This window comes from Aquila chrysaetos, chromosome 17 (genome assembly GCF_900496995.4).
Source record: "Aquila chrysaetos chrysaetos chromosome 17, bAquChr1.4, whole genome shotgun sequence".
Taxonomy (NCBI): domain Eukaryota; kingdom Metazoa; phylum Chordata; class Aves; order Accipitriformes; family Accipitridae; genus Aquila; species Aquila chrysaetos.
The window spans coordinates 21,668,567-21,696,382 of NC_044020.1; the positions used below are offsets into that span (position 1 = coordinate 21,668,567).

General features: G+C 46.0%; 1 protein-coding gene across 5 annotated transcripts in view; it reads left to right on the forward strand.

Moving 5' to 3' along the window:
- The window catches only part of LOC115352483 (alpha-2-macroglobulin-like protein 1), a 30,917-nt gene extending 10,859 nt beyond the window's left edge, over positions 1 to 20,058 (forward strand). For 2 of the 5 annotated variants that reach the window (XM_030040737.2, XM_041118197.1), the window contains 24 exons: positions 444 to 507; positions 1,023 to 1,168; positions 1,736 to 1,882; positions 3,073 to 3,246; positions 4,802 to 4,907; positions 5,459 to 5,570; positions 5,665 to 5,890; positions 6,097 to 6,223; positions 6,369 to 6,490; positions 6,667 to 6,718; positions 7,040 to 7,123; positions 7,715 to 7,891; positions 9,155 to 9,236; positions 9,334 to 9,490; positions 10,904 to 10,978; positions 11,754 to 11,907; positions 14,026 to 14,210; positions 14,613 to 14,828; positions 16,075 to 16,196; positions 16,961 to 17,051; positions 17,755 to 17,826; positions 18,074 to 18,176; positions 19,367 to 19,408; positions 19,837 to 20,058. In XM_030040737.2, the coding sequence (XP_029896597.1) occupies positions 444 to 507; positions 1,023 to 1,168; positions 1,736 to 1,882; positions 3,073 to 3,246; positions 4,802 to 4,907; positions 5,459 to 5,570; positions 5,665 to 5,890; positions 6,097 to 6,223; positions 6,369 to 6,490; positions 6,667 to 6,718; positions 7,040 to 7,123; positions 7,715 to 7,891; positions 9,155 to 9,236; positions 9,334 to 9,490; positions 10,904 to 10,978; positions 11,754 to 11,907; positions 14,026 to 14,210; positions 14,613 to 14,828; positions 16,075 to 16,196; positions 16,961 to 17,051; positions 17,755 to 17,826; positions 18,074 to 18,176; positions 19,367 to 19,408; positions 19,837 to 19,862 (2,862 nt within the window). In that variant the 3' untranslated portion in view covers positions 19,863 to 20,058. Of the gene's footprint in view, positions 1 to 443; positions 508 to 1,022; positions 1,169 to 1,735; positions 1,883 to 3,072; positions 3,247 to 4,801; positions 4,908 to 5,458; positions 5,571 to 5,664; positions 5,891 to 6,096; positions 6,224 to 6,368; positions 6,491 to 6,666; positions 6,719 to 7,039; positions 7,124 to 7,714; positions 7,892 to 9,154; positions 9,237 to 9,333; positions 9,491 to 10,903; positions 10,979 to 11,753; positions 11,908 to 14,025; positions 14,211 to 14,612; positions 14,829 to 16,074; positions 16,197 to 16,326; positions 16,921 to 16,960; positions 17,052 to 17,754; positions 17,827 to 18,073; positions 18,177 to 19,366; positions 19,409 to 19,836 lie in introns of those variants that run through there. The other 3 variants (XM_030040739.2, XM_030040738.2, XM_030040740.2) reach the window with 3 other exon arrangements.
- Positions 20,059 to 27,816: the final 7,758 nt, after the last annotated feature.

Sequence of the window (27,816 nt, forward strand, 5' to 3'; positions counted from 1 at the left end):
CTCCAGAGGTATGTAATCATTTTTTGATGAAGTCCACTTTCAAGAAAGTGAGTCCAAAGCAAGAATGTGACTACAGCCTAGCTGAAAGGTTATGGGTATCTTGGTTACTGAACTGGGCTCATTTGTATGGTCAAAAAGTAAAGTATCCTAGTAATGTGAAGATCAGAGTTCACTGGGGCTTAAGAGCAGCTGCTCTTAGCTTCAGATGTATGTCTGGCTTTGCAAGTGGTCATGTCTTCTCATTGCCTAACCAACAGCTCTCAAGTCCCTTCCCAGCTATGTTATTGCCATCTCTGCTGCAGAGCTCTTTAGGTCATGTTCTGCCAGAGGAGCTTCTGTGACAACATCTGTCAGACGTCCTTCTCTCTTCTCTTGTTCTTTTCCCACTCTCCTCATGCTGTCAGAATTCAGGCCCTTGAATGGCTCTTCTCTTTGCTCTTCAGGTGATAGCAAAAGGCAAGATCCTTTTCAGTGGAGAGAAGCAGGTGCCAATTATCCAGCATGAGAGTGAGTAGAAATGCATGAAGTTCAGTGCCTCGTAACACACCCCAGAAAACTGTGACCACTTTCCTGTGACAATCTCTGCAAGTGTTCTTATTCACACATGGGAGCTATTGAACTGAGTTCTTAGTGGTGGTCCACCTCATTAGACCAACACAATCTCATATCAGTTCAGTGTCCTTCTAGGTGACTGTCCTTCTCCTGCCTTGTCTGATTGATCTAATATCCAACGTTAAGACTTTGCTAGTAGCTTGTACCTTTGGAGAAGATACAAAATTTGAGTAGCTTGCCTGTTTATCTAAGGTGCAGTAGGGAAGAGGAATATTTTTGCCAAACTTGAGCCAAAGAGGTGGTCAGTATCCTGGGTTTATTGTTAATCTGTGACAGTGTCTGTGTGGGATGTTCTCATCTGCAGGTAGAAATTATTAAATTCCCTCTTTTGATTCTTATTGTGTGTCCTACCTCAATGAGCTGATTCAAATGAATGCTTTCCCTCTCTTCCTTGCTGCTATCTTGTGCAGATCTGCAGGGCTCCTTCTCATTGACGCTGACTATTGGCAATGACTTCCTGCCTGACATCAAGCTTCTACTGTATGCAGTCTTCTTGGATGGAGAGGTGGTGGCTGATGTGGAAGACTTTCAAGTAGAAAACTGCTTTAGACACAAGGTGAGTAAGTAGAAACACAAGGAGTACGAAAGCATCATTGATATGCTCTGGCCTGCTGTGATTCCTGGTCCTCAGGCCAAGTGGTATAAGCTGGATACATGCCAAACCAGATGCCCAGCATTTTGGCTGGGAAACAAAAGAGGTAACCTCCTTCTTCCCTGAATTCCTAGTCCTGCCCTCCCCAACACTGACTGGCAAGCCTTTCCCAAGGAGCAAACCAGGCCCTCTTGAACTCTGTTTTCTCGCCCCGTTCCCCTTGCTTGGGGACACACTGTCCCCCATGTTCTCCCTAACACAGAAGAGAAGCCTGCCTGCTTAGCTCCCTGCGGTAGCTCTGGATCAGAGGGTGGTGGCTGTGTGGTGGTAGGGGAATTCTGGCTGGGCTGTGTGCGCTGCAGCCCCTGTAACCTTCCCAATGGGTTTCCAGGAGGGCCTGTCTCAGCATCTCAGCATCTCAGCCCCCTTCCCCACCTTACTGTCTGTCTTTCCATTTGCTGCCCAGATGTCTAAGAGTCACAGGGTCCCACTCTCCAACGGTAAGCCCCCTGACCCTGCCTTGTTTTGCAGGTGGCACTGGACTTCTCAGCCAAGGAGGAAGTCCCGGGATCGAAAGTCAGTCTGGACCTCAAGGCTGCTCCGGGGTCCTTGTGCTCTATCCAAGCTGTTGACAAGAGCGTCCTTCTGAAGAAGAACAACACCCTAACAGCAGACACAGTGAGCGCAGCCTGCCGTGACCAACCCCCTGCTATCTGCCTGCCTTCTGTCTCCACGCGCTGGCAGGAGGAAGCCCATAGTCCGTCCCAGGACATGGCTGCAGTGTTAGGCGACTGCCCTGCCATCCCTCCTCCTCGGCCTCTTCTGAGCAGTGCTGTGGCAATCATGTTCCTTGTGCACCAGCCCTGCACTGTGGGTCTCTACCTGAAGAGCGGTGGATGCTGCACGGCACTGGAGGGGTAGGCGGGGAGAGCAGCTTCAAAGAGATGCTGGTGCTTTCTGCTTGGAGGGCAAGTGCTTAGCAGCTTTCCTCACATCCACCTGTCTCTCTGCTCTTCCATCTTCCACCAGGCAGTGAGGCCAAACGTCTGAAGTGGAATTTTGCCCCAGTAGAGTCCTCCTGCCCCTAATGTTGCTGAATTACAACCATATGACAGGTCAGGCTGAGCACCTGAGCAGTTCTTTAGAAAACAGCAGCTAGGGGATAGCACCCAGCGCACCCAGCGGCTGGTGAAAAGTGATCAGGATTCTGTCAGCACCCAGGTACATTCTGCGAATCTAGAAGGGTTGAAGAAACTTACCTCAAAGCAGCTGTGTGTTTCAGAGGAACGAATTTAAGACTTAGAACAAAAATAGTGCAAGAATTGAAAATCCTAACATAATTCCACAATGTACACCAGAGATAATACACATGTATATGCCTCATGCAAAGTTGTAAATTAAGTTATAGCAGGTCAGACTGTTACAAAGAAGCCTCACCAAATCCAGGGGGAATTGCTGTACCTGTAGATAGGATCCACAGTGTGATCTGGTGTTCCATTTTATAGGAATGCTGTTTTAGTGGAGAGCACTTGCATCATCTACTAACAGGTATATAAAGTAGTAACATTAAATATGGAAGTCAGATGTGCCAATGCCTTGTGCTCAAACTGAATCATGCATTTTTATCCTAACCTTGCACCCTAGAGTTAAAAGGCTTGAACTGTCAGAGGTGAAAGTCTGCAGACTAAAAGCTGCTTGCCTACATCCAGTCCTTGCGCTTCATGTCCTTTAGTATAAGCTGGGCCAAAGCCAACTTCCTCAACTGCAAAGCTTTACAAAGTATAATAGAGGGCTACGATCCAAATATTTGACCCACACACATGCTTGTTGGCCAGTCCCTTATGAAGGCCTCTGTTTTTCCATTGCAGCTGTATGAGAATGTCTTTGATGACAGCTTTACAACTGGAGAACGAGGGTACCCTTATCACTTGGAAGACTTTGAGGCGTACCCTTGTCTGCCCCAGCAGCCCAGTCTCCACAAAAAGACTTGGATGGGAGCACCATGGTACCAAAATGATGCTGATGTCTTTAATCTGTTTAAAGTGAGTGTCTACACTTCCACTAAACTTTTCCTGAGCCAGTGGTTGCCAGTATGCCATCCTGAATGCCCACAAGAATTTACTCTTAGCAAACTTCAGCTGCCCTGACTTTCATTGCTACAAGTAATCTGTGTCTTGTTCTTCAGTGTAGCCACAATCATTTGGGGATTATGGGGAAAGGTGAAACTTATAAGTAAGCATAGTGCAAACCATCTGATTAGAGAAAGACAGTGTGAAAATGAACAAACTTAGTTTAGGCTACCATATCTACAAAGGGGGAGTGGCAAGAATATGCCAATAAGACCTGAGCACCTCACCATATTTTGACCAATCACCAGTTGGCCTTTATTTTATTTGCAAACTTCTTTACTCTGTGTTTCATTGAGTCTCTTCTTACTTCTCCTCAAAGCAGTTTTCATAAAAAGAAGGCCTTCACAAGTTGGCTTTATAGCTAACTATCAAGGCAAATGGCAAAATAAGCTAGTCCACTAACAGGCACAATAGCCTGAAAAAGATTATGTTTGCTAACTGAAACCCAAGAGCACTGCTTCTGACAGAATGCTGTTTAAAGAAATATATGCAAGTAAAAGGACCTCAAAATAGGAGAAGATGGTAACAACACACTGAAAACAACCCAAAATGGAGTCTGAGTTGCTTAGGCTTCTCAGACTGGCAGAGTTCTACCTTACAAATACAGACCTTGATTCCCTCCAAAGGCATGGTACTGTGCTGCCTTCTAGATGCTTACTCCTAGACTATGTTGGATGATAGTTAAAGGAGATCCCACTGTACCTCAATTATTAGTGATCCTGTAACATATGACTAAGTCCACAGGCATGTACAGCCTTTGCAGAAAGGGTGAGGGCCCATCATGTCCATGAAGGGTTTTGGCACTTCAGGAAAGTAGAAGAGTTCTCAGTGATTTGCAGACCATTAAATCAAAGCAAGGATTGCTCACAGGATCAAATGAGTTCTTCTGGTGTGATGATGTCTTCTTCTCAGTCCATGCACATGAGCGTGTATTCTGCCCAATATTGTCACCTTGTGAAGCACAGGCCCTGAGAGTCTGAGTCATTCAGACAAAAGCAGAATCCATAGTAAGTTGTGACCAAGTTCCCCATCAGTTTTCTAAGCCAGGACTGGCACTAACTTGTGTGAGAACGGTTGTCTGTGAACAGCCAGTCAGCTCTTTCCATTCTAAAATTGTGCAGAGATTAAAAGCTTAGAATTTTTTTCTCTTAATTTCTTTCTTGGGATATATGGCGTTTGACTGTGGCTTATTGTTAGGGTCAGGCATATGAAGGACAGATCTAGTTGAAATCTACTTTTATGAGACGTAATAATTGGCCCCAGTATTGCCCAGAAGCTAGTTTCCATACCTCATGCACTGCCCAGAGTTTGAGCCTCTAAGTTTATGCATATGTATACAAACAAGCAGCATTTTAAAGTGTTTCAGCTACCACCAGCCCCCTTAGGATACCTGCTATCATGAGATATTTTCAACATTCCTTGTTCCCTTTTATTTATCATTGATTTACTCTCTTCACTGTTTTCCCAGAATTTGGACATGAAAATATTAACCAATACTAGAATCAAGAAACCAGTTTCCTGTATGCAACCAGGCTTTGAGAAAAAGATGTATTCTGGAAAAGACAATGTTGTTGGTAAGGAACAGACATGTCCATCTCCTTGGCTGAAGGGGCTCCTCCCTCCCAGTTCTGGCCAGCCTGCAGCTGAGATGCCTGACTTCCATCCTGCTGTGTTTCTTGTTTGTGTATGAGAGGAACAAAGCTTGTGTCCAGTTCAATGAACCTGATTTACAAATCACAGATAAAAGCTCAAATCTCTGTGCTTTATCGGCTGTCCCTGTGTTCTGCACTTTTCACAGAAAATGTAAGCTCTCCACCAGCACTTTCACAGATTATGTAAAAGAGTGTGACTCCATTTGAGCATGCTGTCTGCCCCTGGATCCTGACCAAACTTGCTGGATCTGTCAGACTAAGCCTCAGGCTAAACTCATCCGACTCTGTCTCCCTAAAGCTGTGTTCCCCAAAGACACACACACTGTGTCAGATTCTCACTGAAACACCAACCCTGTCCACTCTTGTTCTGTGTCACAAACCATTTACGGTTTGTGTTAGATTGCATGTGAATGAAGAACTAATTTCACCTGTAGCTACATCTGCTGTTTTCTGAGGTATCGTTTGCTTTCCAGCAGACAATCATGTTGGCCACAGTGATTCTGCACCTCGCTCTGACAACAAGAAGACGCCAAAACCACGGACAATTTTCCCAGAGACCTGGATTTGGGATTTGGTCTCTGTTGGGTTGGTAACAGCCTCTACCTGCCCTCCCCAGAGACACCCCTGGAGACTTCTGACTACTTCTGAGCAAGTTCTCCTCTTTCTCTTCCTGCTATAGGGACAACGGTCAAGTGTCTCTCCAAGTTGCTGTACCTGACACCATCACAGAATGGAATGCCAACGCCTTCTGTGTTGCCGATATTGGCTTTGGGTTCTCACCTCTGACTACCCTTAGGGTCTTCCAGCCTTTCTTTGTGGATCTGTCACTGCCATACTCTGTGATCCAAGGAGAGACTTTCAGCCTAAAAGCCACTGTCTTTAACTACCTCAAGGACTGTATCCAGGTGAGTATTCCCCCAATTACATGGCCTCTGTCAGAGCAAAAACTTGAGCCCAAAGGCAAGCTACAATCTTCTCAGGAGCCCTAGATACTGGCATCTGGGCCACAAAGCACAGCCTCACACTTCGTGACCCATGGTATTTGCTCCTTTGTGCACTGCCTGTTCCTAACACTACGCCAATGTGTCCTTGTACACCCCACCACACTCAGGTGCGCACCACCCTCACAGAGACTCCAGAACTAAAGGTGGATGCCTGTCCAGGCTGTCAGTTCACCAGCTGCCTCTGCGCCAACGAAGCAAAAACCTTCGTGTGGAACGTGACAGCCACCAGGCTGGGTGAGGTTAAGCAGAGGGATGTGTGGCAGCTAGTGGGAAGAGGGGTGGAATTTGCCTGTGTCTGCATGTCTGGTCCCGATGCCATGCTCGTATATACAGCTGTCTGCTGCAAGTGCTCAGCAATGTGCCCCTGTGCTCCCTGCAGGCAAAGTGAATGTCACTGTGAGCAGTGTGGCAGAAGAGTCACACGATCTGTGTGATAATAGGATTGCTGTGACACCTTTGCAAGGAGAGAGAGACACAGTGATAAAACCTCTGCTCGTGAAGGTTAGTCACACCTCAGGGTGGAGAACACCTGGGGACAGTGGATCATCCCCTGAGGCAGTTAGCAAGATGCTAAGAGGAATTTTAGCCCCTTCTTCTTGGAAGCAGACAGGCCTGCTGAGGCAGGGTGACTTCCTTTCCTGCCTTCCCTATCTGAACTACTCTTTCTCCATCTGCAGCCAGGAGGTGTCCTACAAGAGAAGACCCAAAACGCCTTTCTCTGTGCTGCAGGTATGGGACAAAAATCCCTGACTGCTGTTGATCACGAGAGCACGATGGAAGGGACAGGGCTACTGCAAATACCCAGAGGTGGGGGGAATTTGTCAGAGAGCAAGCGCTGGTGGCACCATCCCTGCCTGGGAGAACAAGCACTATAGTTTGTCTATGTCTGTCTTCTACCTAGCAAAGTTTCCTGTACTGAGGCATTTGTTTGCAAGTCTCAGCTGCTGTGACTCAATATCACACTGAGCCTCACCTGGGTCTCCTTGGGATGTTATACTTGCATGTGATACTTCTTCCACGGGATAAATTTCTGGGTTCTGCCTTCCTCAGATAACACCGTCTCTGAAGAGTTCTCCCTAACTCTGCCTGCAGAAGTGCTGGAGGGATCTGGCCGAGCCACTTTCTCTGTGATCGGTGAGAAAGGCTTTCCCTGCTCTTGGGTCTCCAGTGGGAAGAGCTTGCACAATGCTTTGGCCTTAATGATGTATCGACACAGTTCCTCCTGAAATAAACTGTAAGGGGTGTGATGTTGGCCTCAGAAATGTGGATGAAGTAATCTTTTTTGGTATTTATTCCTCTCATAAGGAATGATCCTGGGTGATCCCCAAGTGGCTGTAGGAGAAGGCACAAAGCTGGGTATCTCCTTTGATGTCTGTCACTGCCATCCACCTCTACCTAAGTGAACCAAAATCATCCTTGCAGCTTTCCACCTAGATTGCCTCTGTAATTCTTTTCCCTCCTTGATACCCACTCAGGAATGACAGCTCTCTTCACCTTTCTTCAGACCCCCTCAACCTTTGCATTCCTTCCCTCCTCCCAGAACCATGATGTCTTCCCTTTCTGTGCTGGCCTAATCTAGGAGAAATCTTAATCATCTCCATTCAGTGAGGGGCTGGCTCTTTTCCAGGATCCCAGTAGAGTTTAGAGAAGTCAGCAGTCCCTTTGTTTCATACTGCTAAAAGTGTGTGCTTTTGCTTTCTCCTGCCCCTTCACCTCAAACTTAAGGGGACATCATGGGCCCAGCACTTCAAAATTTAGACCAGCTGCTACAGATGCCCTTTGGCTGCGGCGAACAGAACATGGTTCAGTTTGCACCAAACATCTTCATACTCCAGTACTTGAATAAGACTAAACAACTGGACCCAGAAATTGAAGATGAAGCACTGAAATTCCTGAGAACAGGTAATGTTGTCCTTCTTCCTTCTGCTGCAAAACAAAGGTGCTATAAATGAAGAGCGTGGGGCACTGGTCTGGTGGGCAGGTGCAGGGCAGGAGTGGGAGCACTGCGAGAGCTGTGACAAGGGAAGGTATCACAGAGAATAAGGGAAATGTCTCATGGAAGGAAAAGCGTGTTCCTGAAGAAGCAGGACTTCTGCCTCTGCCTGTTATTGAGGTACTAAGCCTGCTTTTTTGAGAAGGGTGTGGGTAATTAATGATTTCCATCATTATGTGATGCCTGTGGTTTGTTCCCTTGGAAGTCCGAGGCAGATGGAAGTCCCTTGTGGAAACAGGGTATCAGCTGCTATTAGCTGGAATAAAGAGTGGCTTTTGAGAATAGATAGGAGTTTGGTAGCTTAGTGTTTCCCCATGTTTTAGGACACATAACGTAGGGGCATGTCAGCTCTGTCCAGTATAATCTGAATTTAATACGATGTCAGTGTCTGTGTCTCATTTTGCAACGTGCCCTGCATTTCAACCTGCCAGTCTCCTTATCCTGCTACGCTGCAAGCTCAGCAGTCTCCAACAGATAGGATTTTACTCCCTTTCCTTCCCCCTTTCTCTCCTGTACTGCTAGTTGGGACAGCTATCTGGGAGAGGGGGGCCTACCCAAGAGAATGGCAGCAGCAGAGAGGCAAGGTGGAGGGTAAGCAGTGGGACTGTGTGAAGGGTGGAGGAAGAGCAAACGGATACGGATGGTGTTCTGCCCTCAGAACTTAAAGGCATGGCCTTGTTGCTTTCTGTACGTCCCACAAAAAGTGCTTCCTTGAGTCCCAACAGGGCTAGCATCAGTGCTGACAAACAAACAGGGTTTCATATTGGTCCCCTCTAGGAAAAGCCTTCCTCCTCAGTCCTACAGCTCTTTTTATTCACAGCAAGGTGCCCATGAGGGTTCCCTGGGGCACGGGGAGACATGAGGTGGCTGAGCATGTCACCATTCTGCAAACCAGCAGGGCAGATAGATACCCACAGTGCTTGCACGTAACAGCTCTAGTAAAATAGAGCAGCCGCATGGGGCACTTCAGTGATGCTGTGCAACTGCTTCTTGTCATGCTGATGCTGTGGGATGCATGGGGAATTGTGGGGTGGTAGGTTTGCCTCAGTGTCTCTGACTGTAGGACCTGGTGAAGTCTCTTGCTGTGAAGACTTCTTCCCACAGCAGGGGTACAGTTTGAGATGCTCCAGGCCCTCACACTGAGAGTCATGTCCTGGCACCTGCCTTCATAGGTTACCAGCGTCAACTGCTCTACAAACATGATGATGGCTCCTACAGTGCCTTTGGGAAAGCTGACAAGCAGGGCAACACATGGTGAGTGACCAGAGTTGGTACTGTCACCCCAAACCTATTGTCCTTGCTGGTTCAGCTCCTGGCTGTGACACAGGATTCCTTTGTGCTCTGCTCACAGGCTGACAGCTTTTGTAGCCAGGTCCTTTGGACAAGCCAGCTCTCACATTTACATCAATAAGGATCACGTGCACAGCGCTCTGCTCTGGCTGCAGAAGCACCAGCTGCCCAGCGGCTGCTTCCAGAGTGTGGGGAAGCTCTTCAACAATGACTTGAAGGTATGGCTGCCAGGCATGGGAGTGGGAGCGGGAGGCATACAATGTGGGGCACACGGTTGCTTCCCCAGGCTCTTCCACTCTGCACAGTAGCACGAAGCAATGTCCCCATGGCCCAGCACAGCCAAGGCAGCTTCCCAGAGCAGAATGAAAAAGCATGGCCTAAAACAGCAGGCATCTCCTCTATGTGAGTTTTTAATGTCAGCTGGGCTTTCTTCATTTTCACTCTAGCCAAAAGGCACCATGGCTAATTGTGCCAAGGCACTTCAAGGGCACAGGGAGAAATATTTTTATATTTTAGTGCTTGTCTAGAATATCCTGTCTGGATTCTCCCTCTTCTTATGCCCTATGATGCACAATACTCTCCAGATAGGCCTGACTATGTGCTCTAATATGGGATTATCTGAAGACACAGTTGTCTCTCCACCGCCCAAAAAGTATGACTTCTCCTGGAGCCTGGCATCCCCAAAATGATCCCTGCAGTGTAGCTGGAAATGCACCGAACTCTTGGTGAACATGCCCTAGTGTTCGGGTACCGAACAGTGTGCATGCAGTATGGCCATACTTGGGTTCATTGTCTTTGCAAAGGTAGGAATAATCCAGACTGGTCGGATTACAAAGTCACCCATATTAAATACAAGGCAGGTTTATGAAAGAAAACAGTCTGCTATTTTAGTAAAGCAAAGGGTTACACTTTTTTTCTTAAAATTTGGATGCAGTACAAAATAAAACTAGACTGTATATGCAGACTGTTCATCCTTGTCTGACTTTCATTAATTTCTCAGTTTAGGTTTTCTATTTGAACAGAACTTTTTCAAATAGGTTTTTCCCCAGCTCCCCTTACGCTTCAAAGTTTCTGCTATTCAGTGTGAATGATGTTACTCAGCATCTCAGCCCAAATTCTCCCCCTCATTTTAGATGTAGTCTCATCTCACATCTGAGGATGCAAGCAGAACTTCCCAAGAATCAATGTTCTCTGACGGGAGAAGAGGCTCCTGCGAGCCTGTTTACCCATATTAACATGTAGCTTCTCACAGTCAGCTGAATTGTATGTAAACTTGCATTGCTTCTTGTATGCAAATCCTGCATCATAAAAACTTTGTTCAAGTGTCCAGTTGTAGCATATTTAATAAAATAAATAGCTTAATGGTTTGCCTCATGCCTTCTATGAGAAGGCACGCCTAGGCTGTATGAACAATATGGCTTTGAGACTGCTCTCAGCACCAGACTTTCATGATACTCAATAAGTGAGCCTGGAGTGCTTTCCTTCAGTCTTCACATGTCCAAGAATGCCCAGAGGCATGCTACTGTACTCTCTTGGATACACCATCTATAAGCAGTTTCAGTGGCTATACAATGACAGGCAAGCAGTGGTTGGTTTTGTCCCTTTCTGATGTTTGGCTGTGTGACTTGCAGGGTGGTGTGGACGATACAATCTCGTTAACAGCCTATATCACTGCTGCCCTCGTGGAGCTCCATCTGGAGAAGAATGTAAGTCACATCTGAACAACTTGCAGGGCTTGGGAATGTGCTAGACCCTTCATTCCTCCCCAGGTCTGTGGTTTCAGGGAGTACCCAGTCTGAGCTGGTGAAAGGTTCTGTCACGTCCCACCTTTGTACACAATAAGCTCAATAGGAAATTTTTAACTTGGTAAGGAGTTCTTAATATAAATGGCCTGATTTGCAGCAAAGCAGAGCATCTGCCATTCCGAGCTGATCTCAGGGGAAACAATTGTGTCTGAAAATGGCTCGGGGCTTGCAGGGAGAGGCAATAGTTTTCATTAAACTGACCAATATAGCTAAAGGAGAAAAAAAAGACCACCTTTCAGGTATGCAACCCCCCTCTCCTTCAGACCTGAAATAAAAGCAGTGACCTTCAAGCCAAGTGTAGACTGTTCTAGCCATGATGGGCTGATATTCCAGCCTTACTGGTACAGTTCTGAAAACAATGTCATACCCCCTTGGGAGCCAAGACCCACAGTATACAGGTCTGACGCTTCTGAGCCAGCATGTTACTAGACACTTCTGATAGCCGGATTCTCCAGTGTATTAACAATCCCCCGTCCCAGTGATATGTCCAGGCACATCTTTGTTTTCAACTCACAGCGAGTGATGCTTTGTCCACTCTACTTGACATTCCATAGCCCTGAGAGAGAGGCTAGCACTGAAATACATCCCCAGTAGCTGGGATGCTTGAGGGTTGGGGATAGATTTTCACAACAAAAGTGTTCAGAGGAAATTCACTGGGTTTGGATTCCTTTCTCAGGACACCATGCTGGATAATGCCTTACATTGCCTCAAGAATGTAACACTTGATAAGACAAGCCTTTATGTTAAGGCCTTGATGGCTTATGTCTTCACACTGAGCAAGGACATGGAAATGAGAGACCAGCTCCTGGATATGCTAGAGAAGGAAACTGGTAGGTTGTTGCTGTATAGAAGATTTTGGGTTCTAGAGATAATGACTGTGTTTAAGGCCTGATATCTGTAGGATTTAATTGCAGTGTGTTTTGTGTCAGAAAATGGTAATTTATTGAAGCTGTGAAAGTCTCTAGTTTTCTCAGACCCAGGAGACAATTCGTAATCGAAAGCAGCAGAGATGATCCATGCTTAATTTGTGTGGTCAAAGCACTCACCTGAGTTGTGGTACTCCTGTCATTCTTCAGCAATTCACATATAGTACAAGAGATCTTGCAGAGGAAACTTGTTTCACCATGTTTAGTCAGCTGCTGGTCAGGGCATTTACTTGCAGAATTCAAACCTTTTGACTGCTTCCCCACTGCTGCTCTACTCAGCTCAAGGCCCTTGGATGGATGCATCTTCATTGCTGTGCTGTTGATCTTGGTTCTTCCTATTGTCTCTTTAACATGGAAAAAAATTGACTTCTATCCTGAATATGGATGCCAGGTGGGGCTTTCAAAGCACCTAAGCCTATGGTTAAACAGTTGGTAACAGTATAACCTGATTTCGCTTAAGTTCTTCCCCACAGCTGTTCCTCTGGCAGTATGGTGAACTACATTGGGGACTGAAAAATGACACAGAAGAAAAAAGGGAGAGGGTTTTTTAGCCTGACCAGCTACCAGTGCAGCTCACTGCATAGCCACTAAAGCTGCCCAGCTGGCTTCACAGGGTGGCTAGTGGGCAAACTGGAAGGAGTAGCATTGCACACACTGAGTGCAATACTTTTTCAGAGCTACCTCTGAGAAAGTACAGATGGAAAAAGTGACTGGAGCACATCCTTACTGATGTCCAGTCAGTCTCATGCTTCTAACTTACCAAGCACTTTGGAAAATGTCCCCTTAAGGCCCTAGGTCATGGAGCACTACAAACTACCTGTGGGTCAAGTCACAGTTTTCTTTGGCTCTTGCTTCCACTGATAATAGTTAGCAATGACTTGGTAAGAGCAATGGAGTTGTGAGGGAAAGGTGTTGTCCTACATGTTTAAATGTGTCTGTGTTCTGCCCACTGACTCTGAGGATGTGACTGCAGCCACCATCTGTAGGTCACCTATAGCTGCATCACCAAGACACCTTCTACCACTTCATGAAAAAATTGTTCAGCTTATGTCACCTTGGAAGCAATAAATCACAAATCCCTCAGGCAAAAACCTTCCATTGTGGTAAACATAATGAAGTAATACCAGTCCATAGAGTCCCTGAGCTAAATTCTAAAGCCTTTATGCTGCTTTTATGCAAACAAGTGATTTTGTGATTCTTATTTCAAAAGTGAAGGTTTGTTCTGAAAACTGACTTTGAATTTAAAAGCATTTTGGGTTTTCACATTTGTACCATTGCAGATGTCTACATTGGCACAATTAAGCTAAAATCTTAGCTGAATTTTGGTTAGCCCCCTACTATCACTACAGCAAAACATTCAACCAGACTTTCATGTATTCATTGCCTGTGAGCTTGGACCATAGGTGGGAGCCCAGGTCTAACTTAAATTGTCCTACATATGCACTGCATAGTAAGGATGCCAACAAAATAAATTGGGTATTCTTGCTCCTCCGGTAGCCCAACAGCAATTCTCCCTCAAAGAGTGACCAATTCTTGTACAACAGATACAACTGACTGGAAATGAGTCCTAGAGCTTTTCAGCACAGGGAGCCCTGTTGGATTATCCTCGGTAAATGCAGAAACAGCAAAAATACAGTAGCCTGGGGACATAGCTTTGAATATACACAGAGCTGAATAAAAATAGGACTGTATGTTAAACAAAAAGCCTCTGTTCGGAGTCAATCAGTTTCTAGAGGAACTCTTTCCTAGAGGAACTAACTGGTTGAGGATTTGGGGCCTGGATCTCTGTGCTTTCAAAGGAAGAAATGGAGCCTATCATAGATAGCTGGCCCTTCGGAGTACAAAAACGACAGGAGGGATTGGCTTCTGCACTCTGAGGTGCCCCAGAAAGGCACATGTGTTTCTGATGGTGTAAAGTAAACTGCCAGTCCTCGAAGGGTACCATGAAGCTGAAGGTACTATGAAGCTGACGTTCATAGGGATCTACTGTTCTTCTCTTCCACACGTTTCTCCCCCCATCAGCAGAACTCCTGACATCACATTCCAGTAGCAAAGAATCTTCTTCTTCTATGATTGAGACGGTAGCCTACATCCTCCTGGCTCATGTCTCCACACCAGACTTTGCACTCAATGAAGCCTCAGTGAACAAGCTTGTGCACTGGCTCAGCAGACAAAGAAATGCCTTTGGCGGATTTGCTTCCACACAGGTAACAAGCTGGGGAAAGTCATGGGGGAAGGAGGGAGATACTGTGCCTGGAGTGATGTGCACATCTCTCATGTGCGTGTCACTCTAGATCCATCCTTTGCAGACAGGGATACGTGAGCCCTACTAGGGAAGGGGAATGCCATGGGGAAACTCTTTTTCTGTGTGGTGTAATTGGGATTACCCAGGGCCTGGGGCTGCTAACCCCAGGGCTCAGAAGCCACCCTTTCCAGGTAACAGCAGTCATCCTGCTGCCTGTGGCACTATGCACTTAGTGGCATAGAACCCGCCTGTGTCAGAGTGTGAATCAGGGCCACGAGGAGTGTGGTTCTCCCTGCAGTGCCTGACCTAGTGTGCTGGATCTTGCACTGCATGGCTCCACAGCAAAGTGACTCTCTACCTTCAGGACACAGTTGTTAGCCTGCAGGCCCTCGCTCAGTATGCAGCTCGGATTCCTCAGGAGATCAGAGATGTGAAGGTGACAGTGAAAGGCAAGGAGGCTTCTCCGTTGGAGTTCCACGTGCACAGGAACAACAAGTTGGTCCTGCATCAGGCACCTCTCCTTGCAGTCCCAGGGATGTACACAGTGCAGGCGACTGGCAGTGGCTGTGTTTACATACAGGTGAGTATATATAACGAACAGAGCTGTCAGGTTTTGCCACTGACTATTTAAGCAGGCATTGTAGCCTCAATTTAGGAGTAGGATTTGGCTTTCTAGGCAGAATCATGTCAAGCTTGAAAGAGCTCAGGTATACTCTGTTGGCATGGTTTTATTGCAACCATCTATGGTATCTTCTTCTCAGAAATGTCTCAGCTTTGCTGTCCCATGCTACAGAGCCATGCCATTGTGAAGAGATCAGTAGATCTCAAGTCAGGAGTGATGACATACGGAACAGTACCTGCTTCTGTATCGAATGTTGCTGATGTCACTGCTTCAGGGGCTGAGCAATGTGTATCTTCTTACATAATATTCTTTGGGTTGTTATCACATGCAGAGTTGAGGACTGATGTAGAACCAATGTCTTCTTATCCCAGTACACCAGCACAACTGGTCCATCAGGAGAATACATCTTATTTTTCTGGCAGCTTGATAGTGGTCTGCTTATGAGCTATTCATGCAGCAAAGAACTCAAGTCACTCCCTGTGGAAACCTCCCTCACTGGGTCACTTCTGTTCAACCACCTCTTATGATGCTCACAGAGACTCTGCAAGCAGTGTCTAGACAAGAGGACACAACAATTATTTATTGTTAATGCATGTAGGAGGTAACTAGGACTCATACTACTTGGCTATACTTGAATATAGTCAATAAGCATAAGATATCTGATGAGTACCTGCTGGCCAGGCAGTCAGTTATCAGGCAGGTGGAGGAAGATTGGTGTATGCTGCTCTTTGGAGGAATGTGATCACCCCTCTTGCTGAGCTGCCCTCTTCTGATTCTTTGCTCGTTCTTTCTTTCTTAAGGGTTTTATACTTGCTTTGTCAGTATTTTTCCTCTTGATACTTAGAACTACTAACTATTACCATGTCAACAGATAACAGTTACACTTCTTTCTCCCTGTGGCGGGGTTTTAGCTAATATACTTTCTCACGCCTTAACAATATTTTTTTTCAGTAAGGCTGAGACAATGTTGTACTGAGTGAAGCCTTGGATCACAGACAGCTGAGCCTCAGTGCTGAGGGTTACATCTGGCAGATATATCTGATGCTATGTGCTAAACAGCACATGTCTGAACAGAAAGCACAGCTGGGGACAACTGTGTTAGCCGCTGGTTACTGATTTGTTAAAAGCTAGAGGCACAGGTAGTCCTTTATCTCACACAGGGAAACTTCAGGGCACTTCACAGAGATGTTTTCTCCCCCACCAGACCACTTTGTACTATAACACCCCACCACCAAAAAGAGAAGAGGTCTTTGTCCTGGATGTGGAAACAGTACCAAAAGAATGTGATGGTGTCAGGAAACAGCTTGACATCCATGTGTCTGTCAGGTAAGAGATCCCTTGAGGCTCTTTCTTCAGTGGAAAGAAGTAGGAGCCCCAGTAGTATGACCAGAACCCCATAAAAACCTCCTGTCTCTGGAGGCAAAGACACAGGGGAGGACTCTCTTCTTATCCATAGATCACGATGAGATGATGAACTGAGAGTTAAGGCCTGGAGAAGCATGGGAACGCACTGGCAGTGGCTTGCAGAACCACAGCAACTATCTCAGTCAGCATGGAGCAGCTCAGCAGCCCCTAGAGCACTAGCAGCTGACGTGGCAGCGTTCCCAAGAGCCAGAGCTCACCCCTTGGGGAACACTTGGCAGCCTGGGCTGAACCAGCCCTGAGATGCATTCTCCTCCAGCGTGAACCTCTGCTGGAACCAGACAGCAGAAACTCCAGTCCCTACCCATATTTCACTTGCCTGCATCTGTCTAGGATGAGTGTCTTGGTCCATATTCTCCATGCCCTACTGTCCTGAAAGAGAACAATGCCAACATTGCTGCTCTCAACCTGTAACATAAAAGATCCCTTCCACCTCTTGGAGAGGGCAGCATGAAGATTTACCATAACACATTTGCTGCACAATCTGTCTCCATATTGAGCAAGTAGATGGGGGCGATTTTTTGTCCTTTTCTCCCGTCAGTTAGACATGCTGCTGAGCTTTCACATCACTGTAGGGCAAGCCAGAGTTTGGGCCAGTTCATTAGTATCTCTTAGAAACGCTGTGATGCCTTTGACATCTAATGTGCTTCTCTCCTGCCTTTTTTCAGTTACGTAGGGGACCGTGAGACCAGTAACATGGCCCTGGTGGAGGTGGAGATGCTGTCAGGGTTCATTCCTGTGAAGCGCTCTGTGAAAGCGGTAAGACTTTTTTCTCTGGCCTTCCCTGAAGATATGAAAATCTATTTTCCAGATGTAGCTCAGCCAGAAATACCCAAACATCTAAGAACTGCTGGAGAATGGTAGCTACTTATCTTGCCACAAATTAACTAAACTAAGCTATATATAGCTTACATATATATGTATAGTAGGCTATTTCACAAGGCAATTTTCCACTTGCAGAATGGATTGTGCAGTTTTTCATGTTCAGTAGTGAGGATCACATATGCAGCAAGAGGTTAGAGAGGAGCTGAAAAGCACCTAGTTAGAATCATCTGGGGTGCACTGAGACCCTTTGTTGTTGCCAGTACCATTTGTAGGGATGCTCCATAAAGTGGTGTTGAATCCCATGGAGTTGTTCAATGACATACTCCAGTGTTCCAGGAGATAGCCGGGAAGATTCATCATAGCCTCCTACTAACCATCTTTCCCGTTGCTACAAGTGCTGAAAGTAGGAAGGCGGCTTAAGGACACTTGTTCCAAATCTGAGAAAATCTTTTCTAAGGCTTTGTGCACTCCCAACAATCTCAATGCCATTACAACTGGGGAACACAGGCCTTACCCTGACTAGGCTAAGTGCTTTAGTCAGCAGTGGTTCACTGACAAATACCAAACTTGGTGTGAGACAACAGGGAAGGCCAATGAGATGACGCTAACCAAGCTCATCTCTTGTCTTCCTATACAGCTGGAGAAGATACCCCTAGTGAAAAAGACAGAGATGATGGAACCAGACAAAGTCACAATCTACTTGGAAGAGGTAAGAGGAAAACGACAGGGAACTGCCCATTCAAGTACTAGCAACTGCAGTACTTTGCATTGGGACCCTCAGAGATCAGAAATACAAATCTCTAGGCTGGTCAAGCAGGCTAAGATTTTGGCAAAAGAGGGTGGAAGAACCTGGAAAGATAGAGAAAGACATGTCTGATGTAGAGGGAATGAAGTTGGTATGTAGGTGACTTTGGGATGGCCAGTGCATTTCTGCTCGCTTCTATTCTTCTCTCCAGCTAGGTGAGACTTCTCTGAAGCTTAACATCTCAGTGCAACAAGATGTTGAAGTGCAGAACCTGAAAGCGGCAACAGTGTATGTCTACGACTACTATAAGCCTGGTGAGATTTCACTGACATAGGCAAAGAATAACTATTATACCCCCCACTCAGACACAGTTCTGTCTATGCCCCTTATTCCCTTATCTCCCTTTTTCCAGTGCACTTCCTCCTGCAACTCCAAGCTTGGGTTTCCTCTGTACAAAACTTCCAGATTCAAGTAGCAGAATCACTTGCTCTTCTGTTCTTGAGATGAGACTGCCTAGCACTATGATTATGTTGTGGTGTGTATGTGTTCAAAATGACTGTGTTTTTTGACTTCCTCTAGCTTTAAGCTTCATCTCTGTGGAAAGAAAGCTTCTCTGTCAATTTACCATGTCTTCTCCAGCTCCTTAGCTCTCTTGAAAATACGCAGGCATTTATTTAAAATCAGTGTTACATACTGCCACCCTGATCCACCAGAAGGCAGAATTTAGTTCTATGCTTTTCATGTGTAGTGTAATAATCTTACCAACCATTGGGTGATGTCATGTCTCAGAGGATAATAGGAAGATAATTTCTTACCCTTTAAAGCTCTAAATGAGCTATCAGCACACAGAAGAGAGATCTTGGAGTCACTCTGAGTCTCTCTAATTATTCCGTGCTCAGTATGAGCCAAAACAGCAGATGGAACATTAAGAATTATTTTAAAAAAAGAATTTGAGAACAAAATGGAAAAACTACCACTGGAGATTTAGAAAGCAGCACCACAGGCCTATATGTTGTATACTGAATTCCATTCCTGTTTCCCCTTCCACACCATGCCAGGAAGAGGAGGAGACTTCTTAATCCAACCTTTACAGAGCTAAATATGGTCACCTAATATGCTCTCTCTTTGCTATTCCATCCCGTACAAGAATTTTTGTGCTTAGTACCTACAATTTAAAAATTGTTATCTGACATGAAAATACTAATTGTCAGTTAAAAAGCAAGGCTATCAGGACACACTACTGAGAGGTTCTCTGTTTACAAAAATGTCCTTGCATTAGAAAGTATCACAATGTATAAGAGGGTCTTTTACAGCTGTATGGGAGACAGGCTGGGGAGACAGACCGTTGGTCTGACCCACTGTAGACATTCTTCTGTTCCTGCACTCACAGTCTGAAGAGTAAAAAATTAAGGTAGTGGAATGGTTGTGTTAAACAGAAAGAAGCTTGGCATTACCCTACCATGCAGTTCTGCTGTTCACCGCCCTTCCTCTTTTGTTTCTACAGATGACCGCGCAGCAAGAGAATATGGTTTCCCTTACAGATCAGGTTAGTGTTAACAGGCTTCCAAGGTGGGAACAGCTGAAACAGAGCAGAGGACTGGTGGTAAGCAAGCAAAGCAACCCACCTCTGTTCTGTATTTAATTCTATCATGTGCTGTAGAGCCTTCTTCGACTGCAGGTTGAATTGGAATCTACTGCACTAGTTGTGGGCACAGTTTCTACCCCAGGTACAATCTCAATGCAGACCAAGGCTTGAGCATACCATGGAAGGTTAAAAGGATCTATTTTTATTCCACTTCTATGCACTCCTTACATGTGCAGTCCTCACAGCATCCCAAATCTGAATGCAACTGGAAATGCCTATGTCAATGACAAAAAGATGTTGCAACTCATCCCCTAAGATCTCTTAGTCCTTAGATAGCTTCCTAAAAATTAATCAGGCACTTTGCCTTTTCTTGCTCTTTCTTTCCACAGATGTCTCTAAGAAGGGTTCCTACTAGAATGCCCTGGCTCTGCAACCAATAATCTGAGTTTTCTGCTTCGATAAGGAAAACTTCATTGCTCTGGCTTTCCTCTTCCCTGCTGTGTTGGATGCACGCTATTTCCTTTGATCTATGCCCTAAGTTTCTATGTGAAACCTGGCTTGTTACACAGTAGTGTGGGATCAAGTGAAATAAAGTATGTGGAACCTGGAAAGAAGTCAGTGACTTGACAATTGTGAAGTCTGCAGGGATTTTAATGCCTGAAAAAGAGAGAAACATTACTCAGGTCATGGTTACATACTTTGCTTTTGGTACCATAGTGGCTTAAGTCTTCCTCTCCTCCCTGAGTCCCATCCCTGGTCTACCTTCTCAATTGACTTAACACAACAGTTTGTCTGCAACCAAACTCCAAGCAAAAAAAGGCAGTTTTAACCCTGATCTGGTTGACTACATGGCCCTGTGAATCATCTTTCTGTCACAACTGAAGAGCAGCAACAGGCAAGGGGAGGCTAAGGGAGAACTGCTTTACCAGTTCTTCCAGACAGAAAAGGACTGTATAACAGTACCTTATGAAGGGAGGCCATGAGACTGAAATAACATCCCCTCCAAATTCACTACATGGTGTGTGGCCTCTTGCTTGTTTCCATTTCTTACGTCAAGCAGGAGTAGTTTAGAAACTCAAAAAGGGCATGATCCTGCAGATCTCACTTTCAGATCCCATTGCCATTAGATCAAGGGCTCCAGGATTTTCTTTCAATGCCTACTGCTTTAAAAGCAAGTCTGTCAAGCCATACAAAAGAGGAGTTAGATCTGGATGTGTTTGTGGGGCTGGTTTTTTGGGGCTGGTTTTTTATGGCCTGTGCTTTCTTTTTTGGAAGCAAACATTTGTAATCTCCTTTTAGTGATTCAGTTACCTTTCATAAAAAGAAATAGCAATATGAGGCAGTGATGGACTGTGTGAGCATGCAGGAAATGCAAAGCTAAAGCTGCTGTAGAACTTTAATGCAAACAGACATTAATAGATGTTACCATGTAGTGAACTGTCCATGATCTTCCTGAGGTTATGGCAGTTTCACCTTCCTGATGACATGGCAAATGGGTATTGATGCCCTTACAGCTTCCTCTATATACCTGTCTTGCAGAAGGGGATCAAGCAGCTAGCTAAGACAACCTCAGAAAGCTAGCAGATAAAGATCACGTGCATATGCTATGAATATAAGGTAGACTAACACTTGTGTAAATGACTGCTGCATGTCACCATCTGGTAGCACCAGGACTGGGGTAGTACCTGGATGGCATCATAGGTCCTGCACTGCTGGCATGCTCCTGGAGCTGGGGTTAGGAAAGGACGCTCTTCCCTCAAGACAGACTGAGCAACAAATGACACCCATGAGATATGAGCCTGGAAGATGAAAAAAGGGCCTACATTTCTGAAAGAGACCAGGAGTTGCAGAAGAGTCCTTGGGTCTGACAAGGTCTAGCTAGGAGAAGTTGCAGAAGGCGGCAGAGACCTTTCAATCCACACCCCACCTGTTGGGATGCTCCAGCTGTGGACCTGAACTCAGCTGGAGACAGCAGAAAAAAGATATTGCAATCCTGTATGCAGTTGGCTGTACCTGCAAATTCACCTCTACTGCCTCGTAGGGGGCTTGCCCACCACCTTTACTGCTGGTGCCTGAAAATTGCAGTGTGGGTGAACTCCCTCTGTACACACCAACTTCTGATTTACTGGGAAAACAGCCCTGGAATGCAAAAAGGACAAAAACTCATCATGTATCCTGGTTGCGAAGGAGGGTGATGGCAGCATCACAGGCTGAGAAAGAATAGGACATACCTTGATAATACTTTTAGGGCTCTGAACAGCACCATATAAACCAGCCAAACAAACAAAAAAACTCTAGCAGTGGAAATTCCCCTTACCTGGCTAAAACTAACCAGCCTTGACCCAGGAACAAACCTCCTCCAACCACTCCTCTCCCTCCCTCTTGGAAGTGGGGATCCTGCAGCAAAGGGGGGAGATGAGGAGAGAGGAGGAGAAGGGGAGGTTGGGGACTTGGGTCAGGTGGGCTGTGTGGGGACATAGGATGGGGAAGGGAGACAGGGTCCTCTTGGATGAGTAGGGCCATTGGGATGGAGGTCTAGGTGTTGCGGAACCCAGGGGCAAGCAAGACCCTGCTTCCCCCACTCCTGCCAGTGTGGCCAGTCTCCTCCTCTCACAGCCCTGCTTGCCAAGCTGCCCTAAGACCTCTGCCTGGTATTAGTGTCTGTGCCTTCACCACCACCCTGCACCCCCACTTCCCCCAATCCCTTCCCTCCTGTTCTCACATACCTCATTTTCTCCTTCTCTCTATCACCTGCACCAAGATCCTCTCCCTCTCAGGGTGTCTCCTGCTCGGAGACCCGCTAACCCTCCCACAAAGGCTCCAGCCCACCTCCTGCTCCTGGGACACTCTCTCCTCTGCCCAGTAGCATTCCTTGTCAACCCCTACATGCAGCAGAGGGGCAATTATTGTGGGTCTCCGCTTCCCCTTCACACTGCCCTGCTCCTCCACTGCCCACTCCGTAACCCCAAGTCCCAGTCCCCATTGCCACTGTGGCCTGCCTAAACTGCTGCCAGAGCTGCTTGTCCCAAGCACTTTTTTTCCCCCAAAGGTCCCTGCCTTTTCCAAAATTCTCTGCCTGCCCAAGCATTCTGTCCACTCCTGTGTTTCTTCTCTCTTCACTTCAATGGTTGGCAAATCTGTCTTTCCCTAGTTGACCTAACCCTCCTGTTAGCTGTATATGCCTTTTTCCCATCTGTGCAAGACCCCTGCTTACTCTTCCTCTTGTTTTCTCTTTCGCTTTTGTCTTCTCTTACTTCATCTGTTACTTTGTATTTCTCCATGTCCCCTTTAGGCAAAGAAATTTTTCACACATAGTGTATATTTCTGCAGTTGGTGTCCTTTTCATTGTCATCTCTCCCTCTGAATTGTAACGGTCCCCTTTTTTTGCTTTGTTTGTGTACCCAGGCATCCCACATTGAACTATAAGTTCAGTCCTAACTACGCCTTCTTCACTATCATCTTTTATATCATGCGCCACTACTCAGTGTTCAACTTTTTCTGTAAACAATCAGAAATTACTGTCTCTATAGGTGTGATTTGTGGTACCACTTTCCTTTCCCCCCCTCTTCTTTTTGGAAAAAATGCAGTGTGACTGTAACAGGCCCTTCCTGTTTTGTTTGAGGATCATCATCTCCCTGTCCTCAGACTCTGACTTACATGACCATTTCCCGTAAAACTGAGTTCAGTTTTCTCATTTCAACTACACATGCCCAGGCCCCCTTCTGGATGGGTCATTCAACAGCCTCCGTCACTGGGCTTGTTTAGACTCTGGCAACTGTTAAGACATTAACCCAGATGGCTAATCCTTACCTGTGGCACTACTAAAAAAAGATAACAACCTGAGGAATTTCAGGATGCAACACATGCAATTGGAAAGTAGAGTGTATGCAGATGGCTCATCAGGATATGCAGTGCCATTAGCAAGGTAGCACACATAAAAGGTGGGATACTAGCTACGAGTTTTATAGAGCTGATTACCAAGGGAGAAGTTACCAGAGCAGTCATGCCGTGAATATGAAGCAAGGCTATGAAGTCAAAAAGCCCAGGACTAACGGAGAAAAAGTGAACAAGGTGGGCTGTGTATTTGGGAGGTGATGATGCTTCTAAAGAGAAAGTACCTAGGAGAGAAAAAAGAGGGGAAAAGGAAGATAAAGTGAAGCAAATCATGTGACCACAGTTTTTCAGGGGATCCCTGTGTAGCAGCCCTTTGCCTGATCAACAGAACTTGCAAGAGGACAGTAAATCTATTTTTATTCTGACCATTCAGAGCGATCTGTCCATAAAGCGGACAGAGCCAGCCTTCCTCCCCTACTCATCATTGTTCTTGGGGCTGTCCAGTAGGGACAGGAAAAAGGGAAAATAAAAGTCTCACAGCAGTGCCTAACAAGCATTTAGGGGAAGTAGAAAACCTGAGGAACCAAGTGATTCTGTGGACAACTGATACAAAAAGAGGACAGGGCTGAGTTCAAGTGAGCAAAAATATGAAGGAACTGGAAGGGGCCTCTAAGGAGCGTTCCCCTAGCACTGCCCCTTCCCCAGACAGCGTGGGACACAATAGGTACTGGTCGGTGGTGCTCTGCCAATGGACAGGAAAGGACAAGGGAGCAAAGTGGACCCTAGAATCTCCCAGTTGCCTTCCTGGCAAGTTTCTTCCTCTGGGTATTTGGGCTGGACTGAAGTAGCTTCAGGAGGAAGGTCCTCTAATCTGGTTGAACTTCAGATAGGAAGGTTATAAATAAAAATCGAAGGCTGTAACACAGCGTGCTCAGTGTGCCAACGAGCCAGGCTCTCCTGCCTCCAAACGGACCTGTGTCAAGGGTCTGTAATTTTACAGTTATATCATCAGATGGCCAAGATATTATATCTAAATAGAGACAGGCGCACCAAGATTCCTCTCCTTCTGATGATAGGAAGTCTTGCCACCTTGTACCTGTGTGGGGTAGGTAAGTAAGGAAATTAAGCATGTGGAATGTGAATACAAACAGATGTTTCCTGGCTGTGGTTTCAAATCAGATTGATGTTGTTCAGCTGCATACGAGAGGGGCTGAGGAAGCTGGCAAAGCAGAGGGTTGAAGAAGAGCTGCTGTGTGGCGAGCTTCCTTAAGATAGGAGTGTACAGCAGAAGTCAGTGAGTTTTTCACCTCTTGGAGGAAACATTAGGGAATGCAGTAAGTGGCTAGTCTGTGCTGGGTGGGCAATCTGACACTTGCTCAGTTCTGCTGACTGTAGAAAGGTGCTCCTCATCCTTGGTGACATTCATAGGAAACACCTTCCAGTGCAAGAAAGGAACCTTTGTTAGGTGTAAGCAAAGGTGGGGTATGAGTAGCTGGCAGATGGCCAGGAGACTTCTTCCCATCACCTCACCACAGCTGCTGTGTGGGTCTTGGTGGCCTGGAGGCAATTGGGAAATTTCCTGCAAAGATTTGCAGCTTCAGCCTGCAAAAAAGAAGGTCCTGAAGAGCATAGTACAGGAGGCAGCTAACAGGCAATCTGGTAACTAGCATCTCAGATAGCAAGGGATTTTTCTGCAGATAAAAGTCTTAAAAGGAGTGGGAAGTAGGGCCCTTAAAAGGAGGAGGACTGTAAGCACATGAGATGGCCCCAAATGGATTCTGACCTTGTTAGGGTGCTATTATAAAAAATAAATGGCATACTTAAAATCTCTACATGAAGAAGACAGTTTGTACATCGAACATGTAGGGATCCACTGAAGCATTGATAAATCATAAAAGTTTGATGTGTATGGCTTATTTGGGCCTTTGTGGTTATCTGCCAGTACTGTGCAAATAGGACTGAAAGACTACACTGCTTCTAGTGGGTGCAGAAGAGATCAGTTTCCTAGGCTTTCACAGAGCCTCTGCAATGGTTGTATGGAAAACTGAAAGGAGCCCTCATCCTCAGAGAAGTCAGGACACAGGACAAATGAGTTGTCTGTTGTCACTCAGTCGCAAATTCTCCTGGAAGCTTGGACCCATGCCTTCTCTCCTGACTCATGCATATTAGTGTACGCTCAACTAACATGCTCCAGTTTGGAGAAAGAGCAATAGTTTGTGAATCTGCCTTCCTTATTTCTCTGACTTTTTGCCCTCCAAACAGGAAAGAAATACAAAACTGCAGAGCTGTCGTTTGGAATTGTGAAGCTTGTTACTGCGGACTGTTGACAATATACAGTCTCAGGTTTATTCCAAGGGTTTTTTTCTCCTTTTTGAGGTAAACAGTGACCTAGATTTTTCTCATGTAGCTGAAGGACAGTAAGACTTTTAAAATAGCTACTACTGAGAACCATGTGAGACTCCATGGATCCATCTCCTGATCTGTACTGTCTCTGTGCACGGTAAGCATACCTGCAGACTCACATGTGATGGCTTGCTAATAAGTTAGTTTTCTACCAAGCTCAAATAGCTAAATCAAGGTGTTTGTACCAACCCACAGTTAAATCCAAGACACGCAATAGATGAATAAGTAATTTTTAAAGCGTGCTTGGATTTCTTTTGTTAACGTGGTTTGTTTCAAGTTAAGGATAGAGGCCCTGGAATGTGGCTTACCTTTGACATTCAAAGAGGCTTCTTTCCCGAGAAAAGTCTAAAACTTGTGACTTCTTGTGTTGTACAGTTTGCCGCAGGGTGGGCTTATTCCCACATTCTGTCTTACGTTGATAAGCAATGTAGTTGATACTGTCTTGGTGGGCAGGCCCAGTAACATTTGGAAGTAGACTGATATGAATCAGCTTTTGCTTGTTGACCTGGTTTTCTTTTCATATGCAGGTCACATCTTAAAGGTGGTGGTGAGGAGAAGGGTGCCTTCAGGGTACTGCAGGTAACTGACCCCTGGTGCTGGCTCTCCAGACACAGACAAAGCATTCTCATCTTCCCTTTATGTGTTCCAATTTCCCACTCCCTGCAGGGAGCAGAAAGGTGGTTTGGCAGGCACTGACCTGTTTTTCTGAGGGATGGGAAACAAAGATGAGCAGACCCGTGGCTGCAGCCTCTCTACTTTCTCAACTTGCAGAAGCCTTGTACTGGTAGGAAGCGCAGATCCACACTAGGATCAGTCATGCAGGAAACAACGTGTAGGGCAGGGGTATGGGAGAGGTGGTGGTATATAAAGACTTGTCTGAAATGCGGGGCTGGAGAGGCCAGAGGAAGACTTAGAAACTAGCACAGTCAGATGAGCTTTTGCTCAGAGACGGGACAGAATGGCAATTAGGCCCTGGCGTTGCTATGATCATCTCCTGTCCAGCTTCTTCCTTCTGGAGATGGTGATGGGCCAGACCGGCCAGGGCTAGCAGGAGGTTGCTGAAGAGATCCAGTGATGCGGTGAGGCTGTGGATGGGCTCGTGTCTACGTGTGGGAAGGTGGGGGGTACCATAAGCAGAGATCTGGGCAGCCTGTAAGAAGTACTTTGCAGTAACTGCAATGTAGACTTATCCCACTTGTATGTCCCAGTAAACTGGGAATAATGTCAACCTTGGAGGCTTGGAGGTCAGTCTGAATCAGATTTCTGGCTCCCCTCGCACCTCCATGGTCTAGATCAAAGGATTAGCTCTTGGCGGCTGGGGCTGAATACATTACAAGCTGCCATGTTTTCTGACAGTATGTATGAAAACTCCAGTCTTCCCCACCACAAGAGAAAGGGTTTTCCTTCTGAGGTACCTGAAGGTGATGGTCTCACCTCCAGACTGAAGTGAGTAAATGAGTGTGGGAGAGGGAAAGGTGGCAAATGCACATACCTAGGCTAGATGTCTATTTGTATGCTTGCACTATATGAATCTGTACGGCACAGTATGCAGACTCATCCTTATGCTAAGCAGTGCTGTTTACTCACCTGCGTATGAGGTTCATTGGCTACCACTTTCTTCCTGATAAATTAGAAAAAACGGTGAACTCAGAAGGTGCACTTTTCCTGCAGGGCCACTGAGTGTCACCATTGCTCCGTGACTTGCTCTGCAAGATGCCATTTCTCCAGCAAAACTCCCTTGCTAAAATGGGTTGGAATGGGGGGGAAGTCATTGGAATGAAAATGGGCTGCTTCTTGCTGAGAAGCCCAGAGCTGGGAAGATCTGCACCTAAAATGCAAGCAAGCGATGCTACCTATGAAACGAATCCTGGCTTATATTCAGACATAGCGCTTGACAGGTTTCCAGCCAGACACTATAAGCCAGTCTCACAAGTTGTAGCATGAGCCTGGGTGACAACAATTATGGGATGGAACAAGTGCTTCATCAAGAGACACTAAAAGGGCCGGGATTCCACCATTTGGTAAGCAGAATGAGCAGAATTTGGTGAGCAGATGAGGGACTGAGATTTACAAAAATAATGAAGGTGGTGGATAATAAAGTGAATGGAAAACTGTTCTTCAGCAAATCTTTC